At 35.6% G+C, this 16,148-nt stretch overlaps 1 protein-coding gene and 1 long non-coding RNA gene across 7 annotated transcripts; both read right to left on the reverse strand.

Moving 5' to 3' along the window:
• Positions 1 to 2,046: 2,046 nt before the first annotated feature.
• LOC103988891 (uncharacterized) lies at positions 2,047 to 6,723 on the reverse strand. Of its 3 annotated transcripts, none has more exons than XR_671989.3 (4): positions 6,464 to 6,723; positions 6,203 to 6,307; positions 3,777 to 4,248; positions 2,047 to 2,314 (listed from the first exon to the last, which is right to left on the reverse strand). It is a non-coding gene; the product is annotated as an uncharacterized LOC103988891 (long non-coding RNA). The 3 variants fall into 3 exon arrangements; XR_010487964.1 differs by lacking the exon at positions 2,047 to 2,314 and having other exon boundaries at positions 3,307 to 3,991; positions 4,116 to 4,248; XR_010487963.1 differs by lacking the exon at positions 2,047 to 2,314 and having other exon boundaries at positions 3,307 to 4,248.
• Positions 6,724 to 6,988: 265 nt separating this feature from the next.
• On the reverse strand, positions 6,989 to 15,891 carry LOC135615300 (PGR5-like protein 1B, chloroplastic). 4 transcript variants are annotated; one of them, XM_065113599.1, is made up of 8 exons: positions 15,532 to 15,669; positions 10,429 to 10,573; positions 9,686 to 9,748; positions 9,527 to 9,613; positions 9,173 to 9,410; positions 8,321 to 8,394; positions 8,119 to 8,217; positions 6,989 to 7,370 (listed from the first exon to the last, which is right to left on the reverse strand). In XM_065113599.1, the coding sequence occupies exons 2-8, from the start codon at positions 10,519 to 10,521 to the stop codon at positions 7,311 to 7,313; spliced, it is 714 nt and encodes a 237-aa protein (XP_064969671.1). In that variant the 5' UTR covers positions 10,522 to 10,573; positions 15,532 to 15,669; the 3' UTR covers positions 6,989 to 7,310. The 4 variants fall into 4 exon arrangements, with proteins under 4 accessions (XP_064969671.1, XP_064969669.1, XP_064969668.1 ...); XM_065113597.1 differs by lacking the exon at positions 10,429 to 10,573 and having other exon boundaries at positions 8,125 to 8,217; positions 15,532 to 15,891; XM_065113596.1 differs by lacking the exon at positions 10,429 to 10,573 and having other exon boundaries at positions 15,532 to 15,888.
• Positions 15,892 to 16,148: the final 257 nt, after the last annotated feature.

Here is a 16,148-nt window from a genome sequence, read left to right on the forward strand (position 1 = left end):
GCAATACTAATAATTGGGGTGATTTATATAAGATAGATTTTCTAAAGGACAAGTGTAGACTATTATCGTTGGTCCATTTGAGCCATTAAGATGCAACAAGTTGAAGCATTAGTCTTGCTTCTCAAGGAAGGTGGCGATCGATGTAGGCTTGCAGATTGGGTGGGCTTTTGGAATGAATAATCCATTCATTCATCCCCCGACCTATCCATCCATCGATCTTATCATTCAATCCATCAATCCCAAGGGTTGTCAAAGGCAGTGGTGGACTCTTTTGCATGACTGCAATGCTTTTAGGGTCATTTTTGTCCGACCAGCCATCATCACAAGATGGCAGCAGTCACGCCATTGGCGAGGGTCAGACAAGAAGTAAGCGGAGCCCGAGGTCGATCGTATTTCTGCTGCCCTCAGCCCCCGTCATCTCTCTCTCCCTCCCTACGGACGTGCTTTTGGTTTGATGCGGAGAAAACAGTCCTTCACCAACGAAGAAAAGCTACCATGTAGGTAAGGACAATAGCTTAATGGACACCTGTGGAAAATCGAACCCGACTCGTTTCAGTTGACACGTACGTCACCGAGTTAGCTTTATGGACACCATTTCAACTTTCGGTTGACTCGACCGGTAGATCATCCATGGCAATTTGGCTTAGTTGCACCGACACACCACCGTTCTGGTAACTCAGTGATCACAGCATCACGATAACTCGATGGATACCGTGGCAACTCGACTCATCATTTGGATGACTATGGAGATCGTCACGTTTACCCAAATCAACTTTCATATCAAGAAAATAGCCCAATTGACTCATTACCATCGAATCAAAAATGACATGATTTGTGTCGAAATAGAGAATATTCTCTATATTTATTTGATTTTTTTTTCACTAATGGTTCTATCGCTACAACTCCGACGCTATTGAAAAAGGGTCTTCACAAACTAATTAAGAGGATTCAAGCTCTTTGGCCTTTGTATTCTCCACTTCATCTTGATCATTAATTTGGCTACGTTCTAACTTAGATCATTGAAGGATTTACCAATCTCACATCGATGCTATGGTCGGAACAAAACATAAACATTATGATTCTAGTGTCTTGAGTGTGGGAGAAAAAAAAAGCACTCGTCTCAGATACAATCTACGTTCCCAATATTTCAGTTGATCGATCCAGTTTGATAGGAACCATCCAAGAGTTTGCATTATCCTTTATAAAATATAAAATAACCAATCGACTTCGATCTCAACATGATTCAGATCCGTGACGGCAAGCAATTTACCCTATTCTCTGTCACCTTCCTTCAGTCAGGCACAAACAGTAAAAGGAGATTGACATGAATGGCCTTCTATTTAACTCTTTGTCTCTGTGTTTGCACGGCTTCTGAACCCACGGATGTGAAGGGGAATCCGACGACTGTTGTGGCGACGGCAAAGGATAGGGAAGTGGGAGACCTCTCTTTTTACGAGTTGGAGAATTGGGATTGAGTTTTAAGTATGTTCAAACAAGAGTCAAATCCTTTAATATCTTTTAGTTTATAAGCCCAAAGATATTAACATAATAATCAATATATGATGATAATTGTTCGTCCCTATCATTGATCCTTATTATGGAGAGACAGAGACAATCCAATTTGATCCTAATCTTGAATATTGACATGCACTGAGAATCATAATTCAATACAGATCTTAAGGAAAGAAAATCGACATCATAAACATCCCAAGTAAGACACAACTCTCACACCCCCACCTGCAAGTGAAGATCACTGCAAGGTAAATTTTTGGAACGATCTCTTCGACACTCGAGTCGAAGAATTCCCAAGGTGTGATGTATACAGTATAAAAATGAGAGAAGAACTTGGATCATCATGAAAGAATTTTCTATTTATAACTTGAGACCCCTAACTATGAGCAATTAGTGAAATGTTTTCCAAATTATTTTTATTCAAAAAATATGTTTGATTTGTTATTTTGTGGTCTCTATTATGACATCATTATAACGAGTAATAGGTTTCAACTTCGAATCCATATATAAACATTATGTATATCATTTGATAATAACAATTTTTTTTAAAAAAATTCATTATCATGGAAGGGAGTCCTCATCCACATGTCGTTTTAAAAGTTTAATCCTTTATTGATGTGAGACATAAGGATTGGGTTGTTTATAAGTTGAATTATTTTTCATTCCCTGCTGAAAGAGCTTGGTCTTGTAGAAACTAAATGAAGAGGCTGCATACAACCATTAAAATACAGCTCATACCGGGAATAATGTTGCAAACTCCAAAAGGTGCCATAATTGTCCTTCTCTTTGGTACGTCTGAATTCTGCATTTCATGCACTAGTAAGGGTTATATTTCTTTGGAAAATAATATTTTTATCCTAGAAGAAATGAAAAATATTTTGGAAAATTGTTTTTGTCCCAATGTAACAAAAATAACTTTCAAGTGCTTCTTTCTGCAGTAATTATGCCTTATACCCGCATTTCAAAGGCAAGAAGAGAAGAAAAGTAGTTTTCCTTTCCTTTTCCTACAAACACCAAACAACCTGCATCTATCATTTATATATTTACTTACAGATAGTATATAGATATTCACAACATAAAAGTATTATGCACCAGGAACTCTGTAGCCAGGATATATTAACTTGATATATCAACAAGAATAAAACAAGCAAGAGCAAAGAAATTAGGAGAAAAAAGCATGATATTTGACTTCCACCATACCATGTTCATGCTTTTTTTATCATCTTTATATTAATTTGCAAAAGCTCGAGTATTATTTATCGATTAGTAGTACTATAGAGTATTTCAAATCAAGGTTTCTGTACCATAAACTTTGTGGCAAACAACCTAGATGAACCTTGATATAACATAAAGAGAGTGAAGAAACATAGTAAACAAAAAAGAAAAGAGTTGACATGTCTTTGCATTTAAGTTGATTTTTAAAAGCTTGAATGGTCCAAAACATTACCAACTGATTGTTAATATATGTTCAAAAAGTGCATGTAGTATGATTTTCATGAAAATACATTCAACTGTGAGCTCTCATAGATGAGGTTCCATATATGTCCTTCATGCTCGGTATACTGCAACATATCTTCTTATTACATTGTTCGTTAGCTTCCGTTGTCTATATGACTAAATTCTTATCTGATGTCGATGCAGAGCAGATGAGCACTCTGCAACAGGATCCAATTCTTATCTGATGTCGATGCAGAGCAGATGAGCACTCTGCAACAGGATCCAGGGGCTCGATAACAGATAGATCTGACTTTAGACCTTAAGAGGAAGCAACTGAAAACCAAGACTAACGAAACAACTCCACAAAAATTCCTGAAAACTGCAGTTGATGATGGTGGACAATCATCCTCTAATAACAATGGAAAAAGTTCTCCCAAGTGGCAGAAACTGGACTGGAATGTTCTAAGACCATCGCTGAAGTCTATTAACAAGGTTTAGCACAGTATTATAGGCCACATTTTTGTACTACACATCTATGCTTCACTGTTGATGTTTTACTCCTTGAGATTTCATTCTTTGTTCTATAAATGAGGTGTTAATATACTTCTAGCTATGACCAAATATGTTCCAACTAGTTCAGTGGAAGCATGAGTTCCTGACTTTGGCTTACATGCTGTAGGCATCTTGATGCAGTTGTTCTATTTTTTCCTTCTTGTGTTTGGGTATTGTTGTTTGTGATTTCCAGACATTGGTGCAGAAGGCAGACTGCATAGACTAGTGGTAAGAAATACAATGCTTGAAGATATAATTAAGCTACAAGCTCTAACCTTTTAGGAGGCTTTTCTTCTGTTGGATGAACAAACTATCAAATCACCTCTCATGCTCTTCTTGCTTAGTCTGGCATGTGATTGCTTGCTGCAATTATTTCAGCACAGGAAAACAAATACTTTGTTAAGGACTATACCACACTGATTAAACTTTGTTCACGAATAATCCTCTTTGATGAGCATAGGGATTTTCCCTGGAATTGTGCCCTTCACAACTGCAACAAGTATAGTAATGTCAAACACTATGGATGGTGAGAAATAATGCAAAGAGGAATCCCTTGGCACTATTAAGTACTATAAAACAAATGCTCTCCACCCATATGGTAGAAATCAATATACCAAAAATATCTCTAACTAACAAAGCCACTGCTAGTTCTCATTTCATGGGAGATCAAAAGATGGGGCTCCATGTGGTTCAGCAGATAACAGCTGTTTAAAAGTGTGCCAAACTGTATACAAGAATCCAAGCAAGCTGCAGCCAACAAGAATATGTAAGAAAAGAAAATTATCTTCTTAATGCAGTTCCAACAAAATTATCTCTTATTGATAGAACAGTGGCTTCATTTTCAAAGTTACAATCAACCATTTGGACAAAATCATGATGTAAAGAATTCAGGATATAGAAGGTAAAACAACTTGAGCATGTGAAATTCCATAGAGCAGCACAATTTCTCAAATTTATTGATTAGGTTCTACTGAATAGGTTCACTTGATACCAATGTGTTGATAATACCTGGCATTCATAATGCAATGTAAGAAACTAGAATTTATGATGGGCAGGATAAATATATCTTTGCGTGGCTCATTTCATATTTGTCAACATTCTTCTAAAATCTACGTTTACGAAAGCTAGTCACCATGTTTAGATGATAGTTGATATATGAGATCATGTGAAGGGAAAAATGGCACAGTTTTCATAATCTTTTAACTGTTATGGTTGTTTTGTCCTGCAAACTTCAGTATAGAAGTTGCAGACTTGTATAAAATAAATATCAAATCTCAAGATGGCCATAAAGAAGAAGAGGCCACAAGTCAACTGTCAAATCTTATGAATCTAAGCTTCCTTTTGATGGTAAGGATATTGATTGGGTTGGCTCCTCTGCAACCTTATTGATCAATATAGGTCACTATTTGGAATATTGGAGAGTGATTCCTTCAAACCAGAAGTAACAAAATAGGGTCCATTTACTCATAAAGTAGTTCCATAATTCATTGTTGATTGATTCTCAGGGAATGTCTACTTTGGGAACAACTCAATTGCAATAAATTCTTTATCTTAATAATTTAATATCATCTTTCGGCTTCTAGAATTATAGTGTCTATACCATCTTCCATGGAATCACAGTACCAGCCATCAGAAAGTACTAGCAAACAAGAGCATGAAAACGAGAGGCCATACCACTTTGGTGTAAGCCCAAGATGTGGTACTCTTGTTAGTACATTGCTGCAAGTTGCACAGAACTTGTTCCACATTTGGATTGTATTCTTATGCGGCACCATCCCGAATTTAACCAAGCTGAATGGACATATATTTGGGCTCTCATGATGGTCAAAAAGGTCCATCTAGGGCCAATTAGGCTTTGGTCATTCCTAGGGCTTGTCCAGGGACAAGTAACCCTGTAACAGTAAACCTATTGCAGATTCTTGTGTCCAACTAGTAATTGTTAGAGAGAGATTTTGAAGGATGTTAGAACCAGTTGAAACATCAAATTATAATGGATAAACTTATGAGAAGGTTATGCTCTATTTTCTGTTATGTTGGTTACTGTATCAGTCTTTGAACAGACTGGGATCCCCCGTTTAGCATGATACTGCATAAGCCCCACATTAGCTGATGTATGCCAATCCTATTGCCAAATGTGTGAGCCTGTCTTTGTATGACCAATGCAAAAATCCTTGATTTCAACTGTCCACAGTAAAACCTAAAGGTGGGCTAATACGCATGGAGCCTGGAAAGTTTGAGCTAATATGAACTCTATGGAGAACTTGATGGACAATACAAAAGTGATGATGAATCTTGCAGAGTATCCACAAAATGGCACCTTAATATTGGAAAGAAAATGATCTATTGTACCTGCTAATATCTAACAAGTGCAAGCACCAAAAATTATGTCAAATCAGATACTATAGTTCAGGCATTCTGACATTCAATATTGAGTGAAAGCTTCCTTTTGTTTTGATTTCAATAACTTGATTCGCAGACATACTTTCAATTAATCAACTAGCTAATCGACCGTCCATCCAATGTAGAAACAGTTTCTCTTGTAAAGATTACACACTCCCTTCTGCACATCAACTGAAGTTTTCGTGGAATTTAGATTAGCATCAAAGTGTTATATTTAATATGATTCACCATGATTGTGAGCTACCAAAATGATCCATTGTACACAAAACTACTATTACGAGTGGTGATTCGAAGAACTTACACAACAATCCAGGTAGCACCACCTAAGGGAATACGCACCCCACAGCAAACCACACGCGAGGCCCAACGCTTGCCGCATTCAGTGGAGAACGTCCCCCAATTGATCCTACACCAACAAAAAAATCACACGAAAACACCCTCGATTAATGCCCAAGAACGGATCGAACCTATATGCCTTGCCCAAAAAGAAGCAAGGACAAGTACACAAGATCGAACAGCTTCTTGAAGGCAAGGGTACAATATCCAGAGATTCGAGGCAGACCTTATCCCAAGAGGCCTCAGGATCGAGCAAGTTGGCGAGTTTAGACGTAAGGGCGTGGCCGTTCTGTTGCAGCTGCGATCGCGCCTTTACTGATATGGTCTTCTTCATGTTCGAATCCGAGCGCTTCTTGCTGAGGTCTCGTTGCAGCTCCGCTTGGGTCTCAAGGGATCGCAAGATTTCTAGGGCTTGGCCTGGTTTGGAGAGATCGATCGACTACTGGCCTTTGGAAGCGGATGTTAACGGGGAAAGCTTCGAGTAATAATGTGATGACAATAACGTATATATATATATATATATGTATATATATATATATATATATATATGTATATATATATATATATATATATGTATATATATATATATATATATATGTATATATATATATATATATATATGTATATATATATATATATATATATATACATATATACATATATATATATATATATATATACACAAAATTGTACAAGGGAATATTTTAATCGATGATCTCAATCCAACCATCCAAGTTAGTCGACACCAGCATCGAGAATTTACCACCAGCATCAATGCCTGGTAAATAGTCAATAATTTCAATTGAACTTAAGAACCAAAGTTCTCATTACAGAATCTAGAAATGTACCAAAGCCATACGATATCGCAGCACGGAGATCTTCGGGGCTACCTTCACCTTCATTACTAGGCAAAAAGCATCAGACAAAGTAATTACCCCCTCAGACACTTCTGAACTGCAGCAACAAAATATCTACCAACTGTAACCGACTAACCGTTTATCATTACGATCTTAATAACATTGAAGGGAACCCATGACTACAATTTACATTTGTCTGTAACCCTCTTTTCATGTCTATTGAACCAGATAAACACGGCCATAAACCCAACGTCTGCCCGGTGTCGAGAAGGTTTCCTATATTAGAACGACAAGAACTAGTTAGCAAAGTCAAATGGTACAATTTTGATTCTGGAGCAAATTTACCATCAGATTCAGCAACTGACACTTATTATCTTAGGGGGGAAGAAAAGAAAATGTCATGTTCTGAGAAAAAATATATCAATTTGATAGGAAATGGACAATCCAGCATCTTTTACTTTCATATGGAGGATGAGAATGGAGTAAACATTTAGGAAACATAAATGAGATTGATAGCAGCTCCACAGTGTACATTTCTTGCCAAGCAAACAGTTCGGCTCAGACTAGTTCTCAAGTAAACCATCCTCTTTTGCTTGTTTTGTCTACGACCCGCATCAACATCAGTTTACACTTGTAACATTTAGCTTCTTTTTTTTTCTTTCTCTCTGTCTCTCTCTTTCTTTAGTGCTTCATGATGCCATCCTACAGTTTTGTATGCTCTTAGGTGCTTTATCATATTTTAAATTTCCTTCCAATGTCAGGTAATTTATTACTCTTGTCTTCTGAGAATCATCATCCTAGGGACTCATAATCTGATCAAGTTTTTCTCCTTCTAATGGGTGCTCACCTAATATTTTGCCACTTTTATCTTTGTTGACAAATATAGTTTATAAATTTTATTTTATCATATTTATTAATATCAATAATTATATGCAGTCAAATGATTTATATATATATATATATATTCTCAAATAATACCACATGGTGTATGAAACATGAAATATACATATATGTAATTATATACCTCCACCTTTGTTCTAAACTCCAAGGTGCACTCGCACACGTGGCATTCTGCACGATGAGGATGTCTATATGAAGTTTTGGATTTGACAAAAGCAAAGACCTGCAAGATGACAATTTTGATATATCATCACCGTAGCTTTTTGCATTGGCAGAAAATATTTATTGTAAATAGTTTCATTAAAGATATATCCAGAGTAGTCAACCTCCTCCCCACAGTTTGGGCATGAACCTTTTAGCGCTACCAATTCTTTCCTCCAAAGGCCTTGCAGTGCTTGGACTGTGAAGTAGAAAACAATGATCATATTAGCTAAATTTTGATGGAAACTTGTCTACTGGAGCAGTTACTTATCTATGCCAATAATGTAACATGATGCAAAATCTCAGAGATGTCAAGACATAAAAAGAAGTTTGCTGAAACCTTGGCATTAACTACGGAGGTGTTTTTTTGGATCTAAGAAGATAGGTAATCATTATGTGCTTCTAGGGAATTCAATATGAAGCACAGGAAATAAACGTCCTAATGACAATGGGCGTCAAGTTCCTCCCTTTTTCATATATCCGCTATGAAACTAGAAAATCACAAATAAAAAACTGAAGTTATCACATCAACTAAACAATTGAAAACAATTTTGCTCCTGGAAATTGAACACAATGAAAGCAAAGAAAGAGAATATATTGCTCAGACAATTTTAAAAAGAAATTCATATTCTGAAAATTGAATTAATCAGGGTGTACCAAGTTGTTGCATCTACAATTGGAATCTGATAAAAGATTGTAGCATTCAAAATTGGATGTAAATCTAAAATTTTCATATGCAGGTTAGATATCAGATTTATGTCATCTTTTTATTTTGTATAGATCCACGAATCTATATCCACCCGTCACTAGATCCAAAATTGAAGGATTGATACTCAAAGTCCAGAAATGATTATCAGGTTATTGAGCTACATCGACATCCCTATTTGTAAGCAGTCACAAAGGTTCTAACAAGTATGCAATATGAGTCTAAACTCTGGCAACCACCAACATAGTGCAGTAGGTGCATCATAACTTACCAGAAGCAGATGCAATAGGATAACCAATCAGACAACCGAGTCCCATGATCAGAAAGCCATTGACCATCATAACCAATTCAAATGGTGATCTACCACCATAAAAGAAATATCTCAAGTTGAAAATATCACTGAGAGCCAGACTGAGGCTATAGATGGTAGGCACAAGAATTGCAGATGTCCCAAATGCAAGCAGCAACATCCATACACTTGCTAGAGCAAAAGCTTGTGAAGGATCTTCCTGTCTACACCCAGGTCATATCAAAACCTCAAACAGGTAGAATGACAGTGTCGGAAGAGTAAAAATAAAAATAATCCATTTGTGTATATGCAAGGAAAAACTTCAAATGAAGTTACCTCAGCATCTGAATAGGTTGAATGTTGTCTTAGGCTGCACCGAGGATACTTAACAACAGACTTTGATCCATACAACCGCAGCTTCAACTGTAAAACATATTGAGGATAACATCTATGAAAAAGAATGGCATGTAGGAAAGAGGGTTTCTTTGGTCATACCTCAACTTTATCGAACATGTCATCAACAATCAAAGGATTACCACTATAATACGAATCCCTTGCCTACGATAAACAAACAAGCATGAAACATACAAATGCATTAGATATCCTAAATTCAAGATATTCAGGGTATTTCACAAATGGATAAATAATTAAATGCCCTTGGAAACCATAATCAAGTGATTTGTGTGATGTTCCACATGATCAATTGACAAAGTACCACCAGATGACTACTAAATACTCAAACTTAGTTATATTCTAGTTCATGAATAGTATATGCCTCATTTTCTGGTTGGCCGAATTTATTATGTAAATTAACATATACAAGCTTAAAAACATCCTCTCATGTGTATTGTCAAAAAAGTATGTAGAAGTGAATTTAGATGAAAATGTGTGAAGGGAGAGATCACATGCATGTGCAACCCTTTCTCAAATAATAGTAACAATATACTACTAGCCTAAGATCAAACCAAATAGAAAAATTAAAAACCAAAGCAGCAGGTAAAAAAAACTATATTGAGCTTCTTAAAAAGAAAAACACTTGCAAGATCTTAAACTACTCTTTGACTTAAGCTCTATAGGCCTAAGCACATAGACTTGAATGAACCTACACATGTAAATGCCATCTATTTATAAGTGTAGAATAATAATTTAAACCAAGAGACCCTTATCTCTAAAACTTTATTTAATCAACTTATTTAAAAGATAAAAGATAACAATATAAAATCTTCCAAAAGACATACTTTAAAGTATACTTTTGAAGATAAGTCCCAACTTGCTTCAAAAATCTTTAAACAGTCCTTTAGAGAGAGATTTGGTAAAGATATATGCGACATTATCTTTGCTCTTGATCTCTATGACCTCAATGACACCTTGAAGCACCTTTTCCTGGATGAAATAATATTCAATTTCAATATGTTTGGTTCTTACATGACAAATTAGATTTGTAGTCAATTTTAAGACACTTTGATTATCAATCTGCAAAATAATTAGTTTGTTAATTTGATAGCAAACGTCCTCGATTAAATGCCTTAACCAGATACATTTTTGAGTAATAAGTGAGGAAGCCTTGTATTCTGCTACGGTTGTAGAAAGATAAACTAATTGTTGTTTCTTACTACACCATGAGATACAAGCATAACCATATAAAAAGACATAGTCAGAAGTGGATCTACGATTATCTAAATCACCTCCCAGATCAGCATATGCAGAACCATGTAATTCAAGATGTATGTCATTCTTATAGAACGATCCCAAATCAAGGGTAGAATTCACATATTTTAAAATTCTCTTTGCTGCATCAAGTTGTGACTTCTTTGGAGATTGCACAAAATGATTTACAAGACTAATTGAAAATATAATATCTAGTCTTGTAATTGTTAAGTAGATGAGACTACCAATAAAAGTCTAAAAAGATCGAGGGTAAGAAAGAAGCTTGCCATCATTACAACTTAGCTTTATATTTGCATCAAGTGGAGTAGCAACCTTTTTACTTTTGTTAATTCTAAATCTTTCAATAATTTTCTTTGCATAGCTTGTTTGAGAGATAAATATATTTTCTTTTGTATTCATTACCTCCCAAACCAAGAAAAATATTAAACTCTCCCAAGACTTTCATTTCTAACAGGAGAAAACGATCATCAAGAACTTTGAAATCTCTATTTTGTTATTACCAATGATAATCATATCATCCACATATGGAAGAATAATAATATGTAGGCTTCCATGCTTTTTAATAAATAAGCTAGGATCTAAATAAAAAGAAAAATAATCATAGAAATATAAGTATTAAGCAATTTTTTTTATCTTAGGAGCTTGCTTTAACCCATAGAGGGTCTTCTTGAGCTTGCAAACATAATTTGGTTTGAAAAAAAAAAAAATACTCCAGTGGTTGTTTCATATAAATATCCTTGTCAATTTCACCATATAAGAAGGCATTTTCCATATCAAGTTGTCAAAGTTTCCATCTAAGATTAGCTGCCAGAGCAATCACCATTTTGATAGATGTCATCATGTCACAGAACTAAAGGTTTTCTTATAATCTTCTTCATATTTTTAAGAAAACCCCCTTGCAACAAGTCTTGCTTTATAGCGATCTATACTTCCATCTGACTTACGTTTCACCTGGTAAACTCATTTGCAAGTAATTAGATCTACATCTACAAGCTTTAGCATAAGAACCCAAGTTTCATTTTTATGAATAATCTTCATTTCTTCTTTCATGGCATCCTCTAACTCTTTAACACCTTTAGCTTTAATCAAAACAAGTAGGCTTAGGATTATCAATTGATTCAGAAAAGAAACAGTAATATATGCTAAGATTGTTTCCATCTTTGTAACGTGTTAGTTTGATAATTATTCTTTTTTATCTTCTCAACATTGGAATTTCTTCTTCATAAAAATCATTACTTTCCTTGTCACTTTGCTCTACCATTGCTGACGAAGAAATAATAAAAATAGATACAGATAAGGAAGAAGAAGAGTCAAAATTCATAGGAATACTATATGACAAAGGAAACTCAACCACAAGTCTTAAACATATATCACTTTCACTGTTGTGATTGATATTGTAAAAAAAAACTGCTTGTAAAAGATAATAAGAAGAAACATCATCAAACATAATATCTCGAGATACCACATACCTATGTGTTTGTGAATCCATGCATTTCCAATCATTCTTTTTATCATAACCAATAAAGATGCATTTTTTTGGCCATAGCATCAAACTTACTTCTCTTTAAGTCTGGTATGTGGACATTAACACGAAGAACCAAATACTTTGAAATGTTTAACATCTGATTACTCCTCAAACATAAGCTCATATGGAGATTTTAGATTGATTAGACTAAGAGGAGTTCGATTAATAACATAAATTGCGCATGTCATACCTTTTACCCATAAGGCCTTGGGTAAATTCTTTGCATGAAGGCAACACTTACAAGTCTCCACGAGATGTTAAATCTTCCGTTCTATCACACTATTTTCTTGTGGAATATTTATACATGTGAGTTCCCTTTTATGTCATTATTTACAAAAGGAGAAAATCTATTAGAAGTGACCTCCTAGCTATTATCGGTGTGTAACCTTTTAATTTTCCTTTCAAGAACACTTTCAATTGTTAACTTAGATTTTTAAAATTTTGAAAAACTTCTAATTTTTCCTTCACAAAGTAGACCCAAGTGAACCTCGTAAAATCATTAATAAAGAGAAGTATATAGCGAGAACTTGAATAAGATGGAGTTAGAATAGGACCCATTAAATTGTTGTGAATAAGCTCTAAGAAAAATTTAAATCTTGAAAGTGATATATCAAAAGGTTGCTTGTGCGCTTTGTCATATTAACAACCTTAGAAACTTCATTACAACTAAAAGTAGTAAGATTGAAAAGACTATTAACTACATTTTTCTGTATTATAATCTTTAATTTAAGAAAATTTATATGACCATGTCTGGCATGCCAGATTGATGCATCATCATTTTCACTCATCCTATCAAAATAAAAGATAGATGTTGACAAAATATATAAATCTTTGATCCTTTTACCAATATATACTACATCTGCATTTAATTTTTTTATATTATGAAGAAACTTGATTTCATTAGGGCTCAAAAGAACATAATTTCTAGAATCAACTAAATTTGCAACAAAAAAAAGATTTTTCTTCATACCTGAAATATAGTACACACTCTTCAATATAATAGGATCATTATATTTATCTGAGATTATGACGGTGCCTTCCTTCTCCACTTGATGAACAGTGTTGTCTGCCATGATAATTACATCATTACCTTCACATTGACGAAGATTGATGAATTTGGTACCATCACCAGTGAGATGATGACCAAGGTTCGCAATACCGTACCGTACCGGTGTTTCGACCTGGGTTTGGTACCGGTACAGTACGGTATACCGAGCGGTACACCCAGGTGTACCGAGCGGTATACTTAGGTGTGCCGAGTATTGTAGCTATGCTATAGTGCTACAGCATACTACTACAATGCACTCGGACCAGTAATAGACGATCCACGTACCGGCAACCTGTCGGACCGGTACGTACCGCCCGTACCGGGCGGTACAGTTCGGTACTGCTGACCATGATGATGACCATATCCTGAATCAACTATCTAATCATGCTCGAAGGTGATAAATGTCATGGCTTCAACAGTATCAACCATAAAAGATTTGCCCCAATCTTCATCAGTAGTATTAGAACAATCTTCTTTATTTGTAATATTTCCTCTTTTAATCTTAACACGATAATTTTTCTTGATATAGCCTAACTTGCCACACCTATAACACTTGGTTTTTTTTCGATTTACACTATTGTTCGAAGAAGACTCTGATTTACCGTTAGCATCATCCTTATTCTCTTTATCTTTATCATTACCTATTTTTTATTTGTAAAAAGGACATCTTTATCTCCCCCTGAAGTATAAACTCTCATCATTTGATAAGCTAAGGATTCTTGAGAAAGTAAGAAGATTTTTCAACTCTACTACGGATGGTTGTTGAGCCCATCCATGAATAGATATAACATAAAGAATTTATTCTTTTCAAAGACTATGAATAAGATAACGTTTCATTTGTACACTATAAATTGGCTCATCCGGATCTAAGAGTGATATCTTTGAACATAAATTTTTAATCTTTAAAAAAAATTAAGAAATTGAGATATCATTTTAGATAGTGATTGTTAAATCATTCTCCAAATACTAAAGCCAAACCATATTCTTTTTGTTGAGCAATGCATCTAGAATTATCCAAATCTCTAAAGCTGATTTGCAACCAATAATGTGTTCAAAGGGATAATGAGAAATAGATCTCTTCAACACAAATTCAGCTTTTGCATTTAATATCCTCCATCTCTTTATGGCATCTCTATCTATAGCATTTGGTGCTGTTGTTACATTGCCACCAATCGCATCCCATATATCTTTTACCCCTGTGAGATAGGACTTCAAACAAGTCTTCTAGATCTTGTAGTTAGACTGATTGAAAAGTTCAATATCAAACCCACAAACTCGACTATTGTAATCCATAGGCGAAAAATGATATCTTCTTCACCAAAGAGATTTTGAAATACAGATTACCACTCTTGTAGCTCTGACATTGTGTGAAGAAAAGGAGAGATCACATGCAAGTGCAACCCTTTCTCAAATAATAGTAACAAGGTACTACCAGCCAAAGATCAAACTAAATAGAAGAAGAAATCAAGACGGAAGCAAAAAAGTAAAAGTTATATTGAACTTCTCAAAATGAAAAACAGTTGCAGGATCTTAAACTACTCTTTGACTTAAGCCCTATAGGCCTAAACACTTAGACTTGAATGGATCTATACATGTAAATATCAATAACAATTTAAACCAGGAGATCTCTAAAATTTTATTTAATCAACTTATGTAAAAGATAAAAGATAACAATCTAAAATCTTCTAAAAGATATACTTTAAATCTTAATAAAATATACAGTCCCTTATACATCTAGTTACATATAATATTCAAATTAATTAGCTCGATGCTCAGAATATATTTAAGCTGAAGTAGTATAAGACCTGCTTACGTGACGGGTTTCACAATGTCAAACAGTGCTTTCAAAAATTGACACCGTATTCCCTCCGTAGCAACATTTTAATACTAAAAAAAATGGCGTTCCTTTTAATTATATGAAAAGAAAGCAACAATAAATACAAAAAAAAAGAACACCATGATAAGTTGTCGAAGGTGTGGTGAAGCAATTACAAACAAATTAGGAACACGAACAATAACCAAGGAGATGTGATATAATTGTGCTACTTCCAACTCACAAAAAGGGGCTATAAGCAAATTAAGAAGGAACGGAAATAGCACCTGCTGATAGAGGGCTTCGAGCATCTCCTTACTGGCCGTCTCGACGGGGCCCACGTAGAGGCAGCAGGGGCCCTGCGCCGTGAAGGCGAGGGCGAGAGGCCACTGGCCCCGGCGTCGATCGGTTCGTGGACGGAGCCGAGAGTCCGAGGAGAAGAAGCGGTGCGCTTGGCGGCGTGCACATAGTGCGGGAGCCGCCACCGCCGCGGTGAACGAGGAGGAGGAGGAAGGCGGCGGCATCAGGCCGCGTTGGCGGTCTCGTGGAGTGAGAGGCCCACAAACGCACGGTTCGTGCGAAGTCGTTTAATACCGTGGGGCGGCAGCCGCTCGTTTCGCCTCGCTGCTTTCTTCCACGGCTTTACCACCAGAAACGGAACGTGGCGGCATCATCTTCCGTTTTGGAGCCTTCCGCCTTCGCTTGCCGTGGGCGCCACAGTTCCCACCGAATCCAACGGACACGAAACGGAGGGGCCAACAATAATACTTTTTTTTTAATGTTTTTATTTCCATGTAATATTCGTATAATAATGAGAGCAGTAGGTAATTACAAATCTCAAATCCTAACCACCAGCATTACTAATCTCAACTATAAAAATCAATATGACTGACTGGAATGGACG

This window comes from Musa acuminata, chromosome BXJ2-6, assembly GCF_036884655.1.
Source record: "Musa acuminata AAA Group cultivar baxijiao chromosome BXJ2-6, Cavendish_Baxijiao_AAA, whole genome shotgun sequence".
Classification (NCBI taxonomy): domain Eukaryota; kingdom Viridiplantae; phylum Streptophyta; class Magnoliopsida; order Zingiberales; family Musaceae; genus Musa; species Musa acuminata.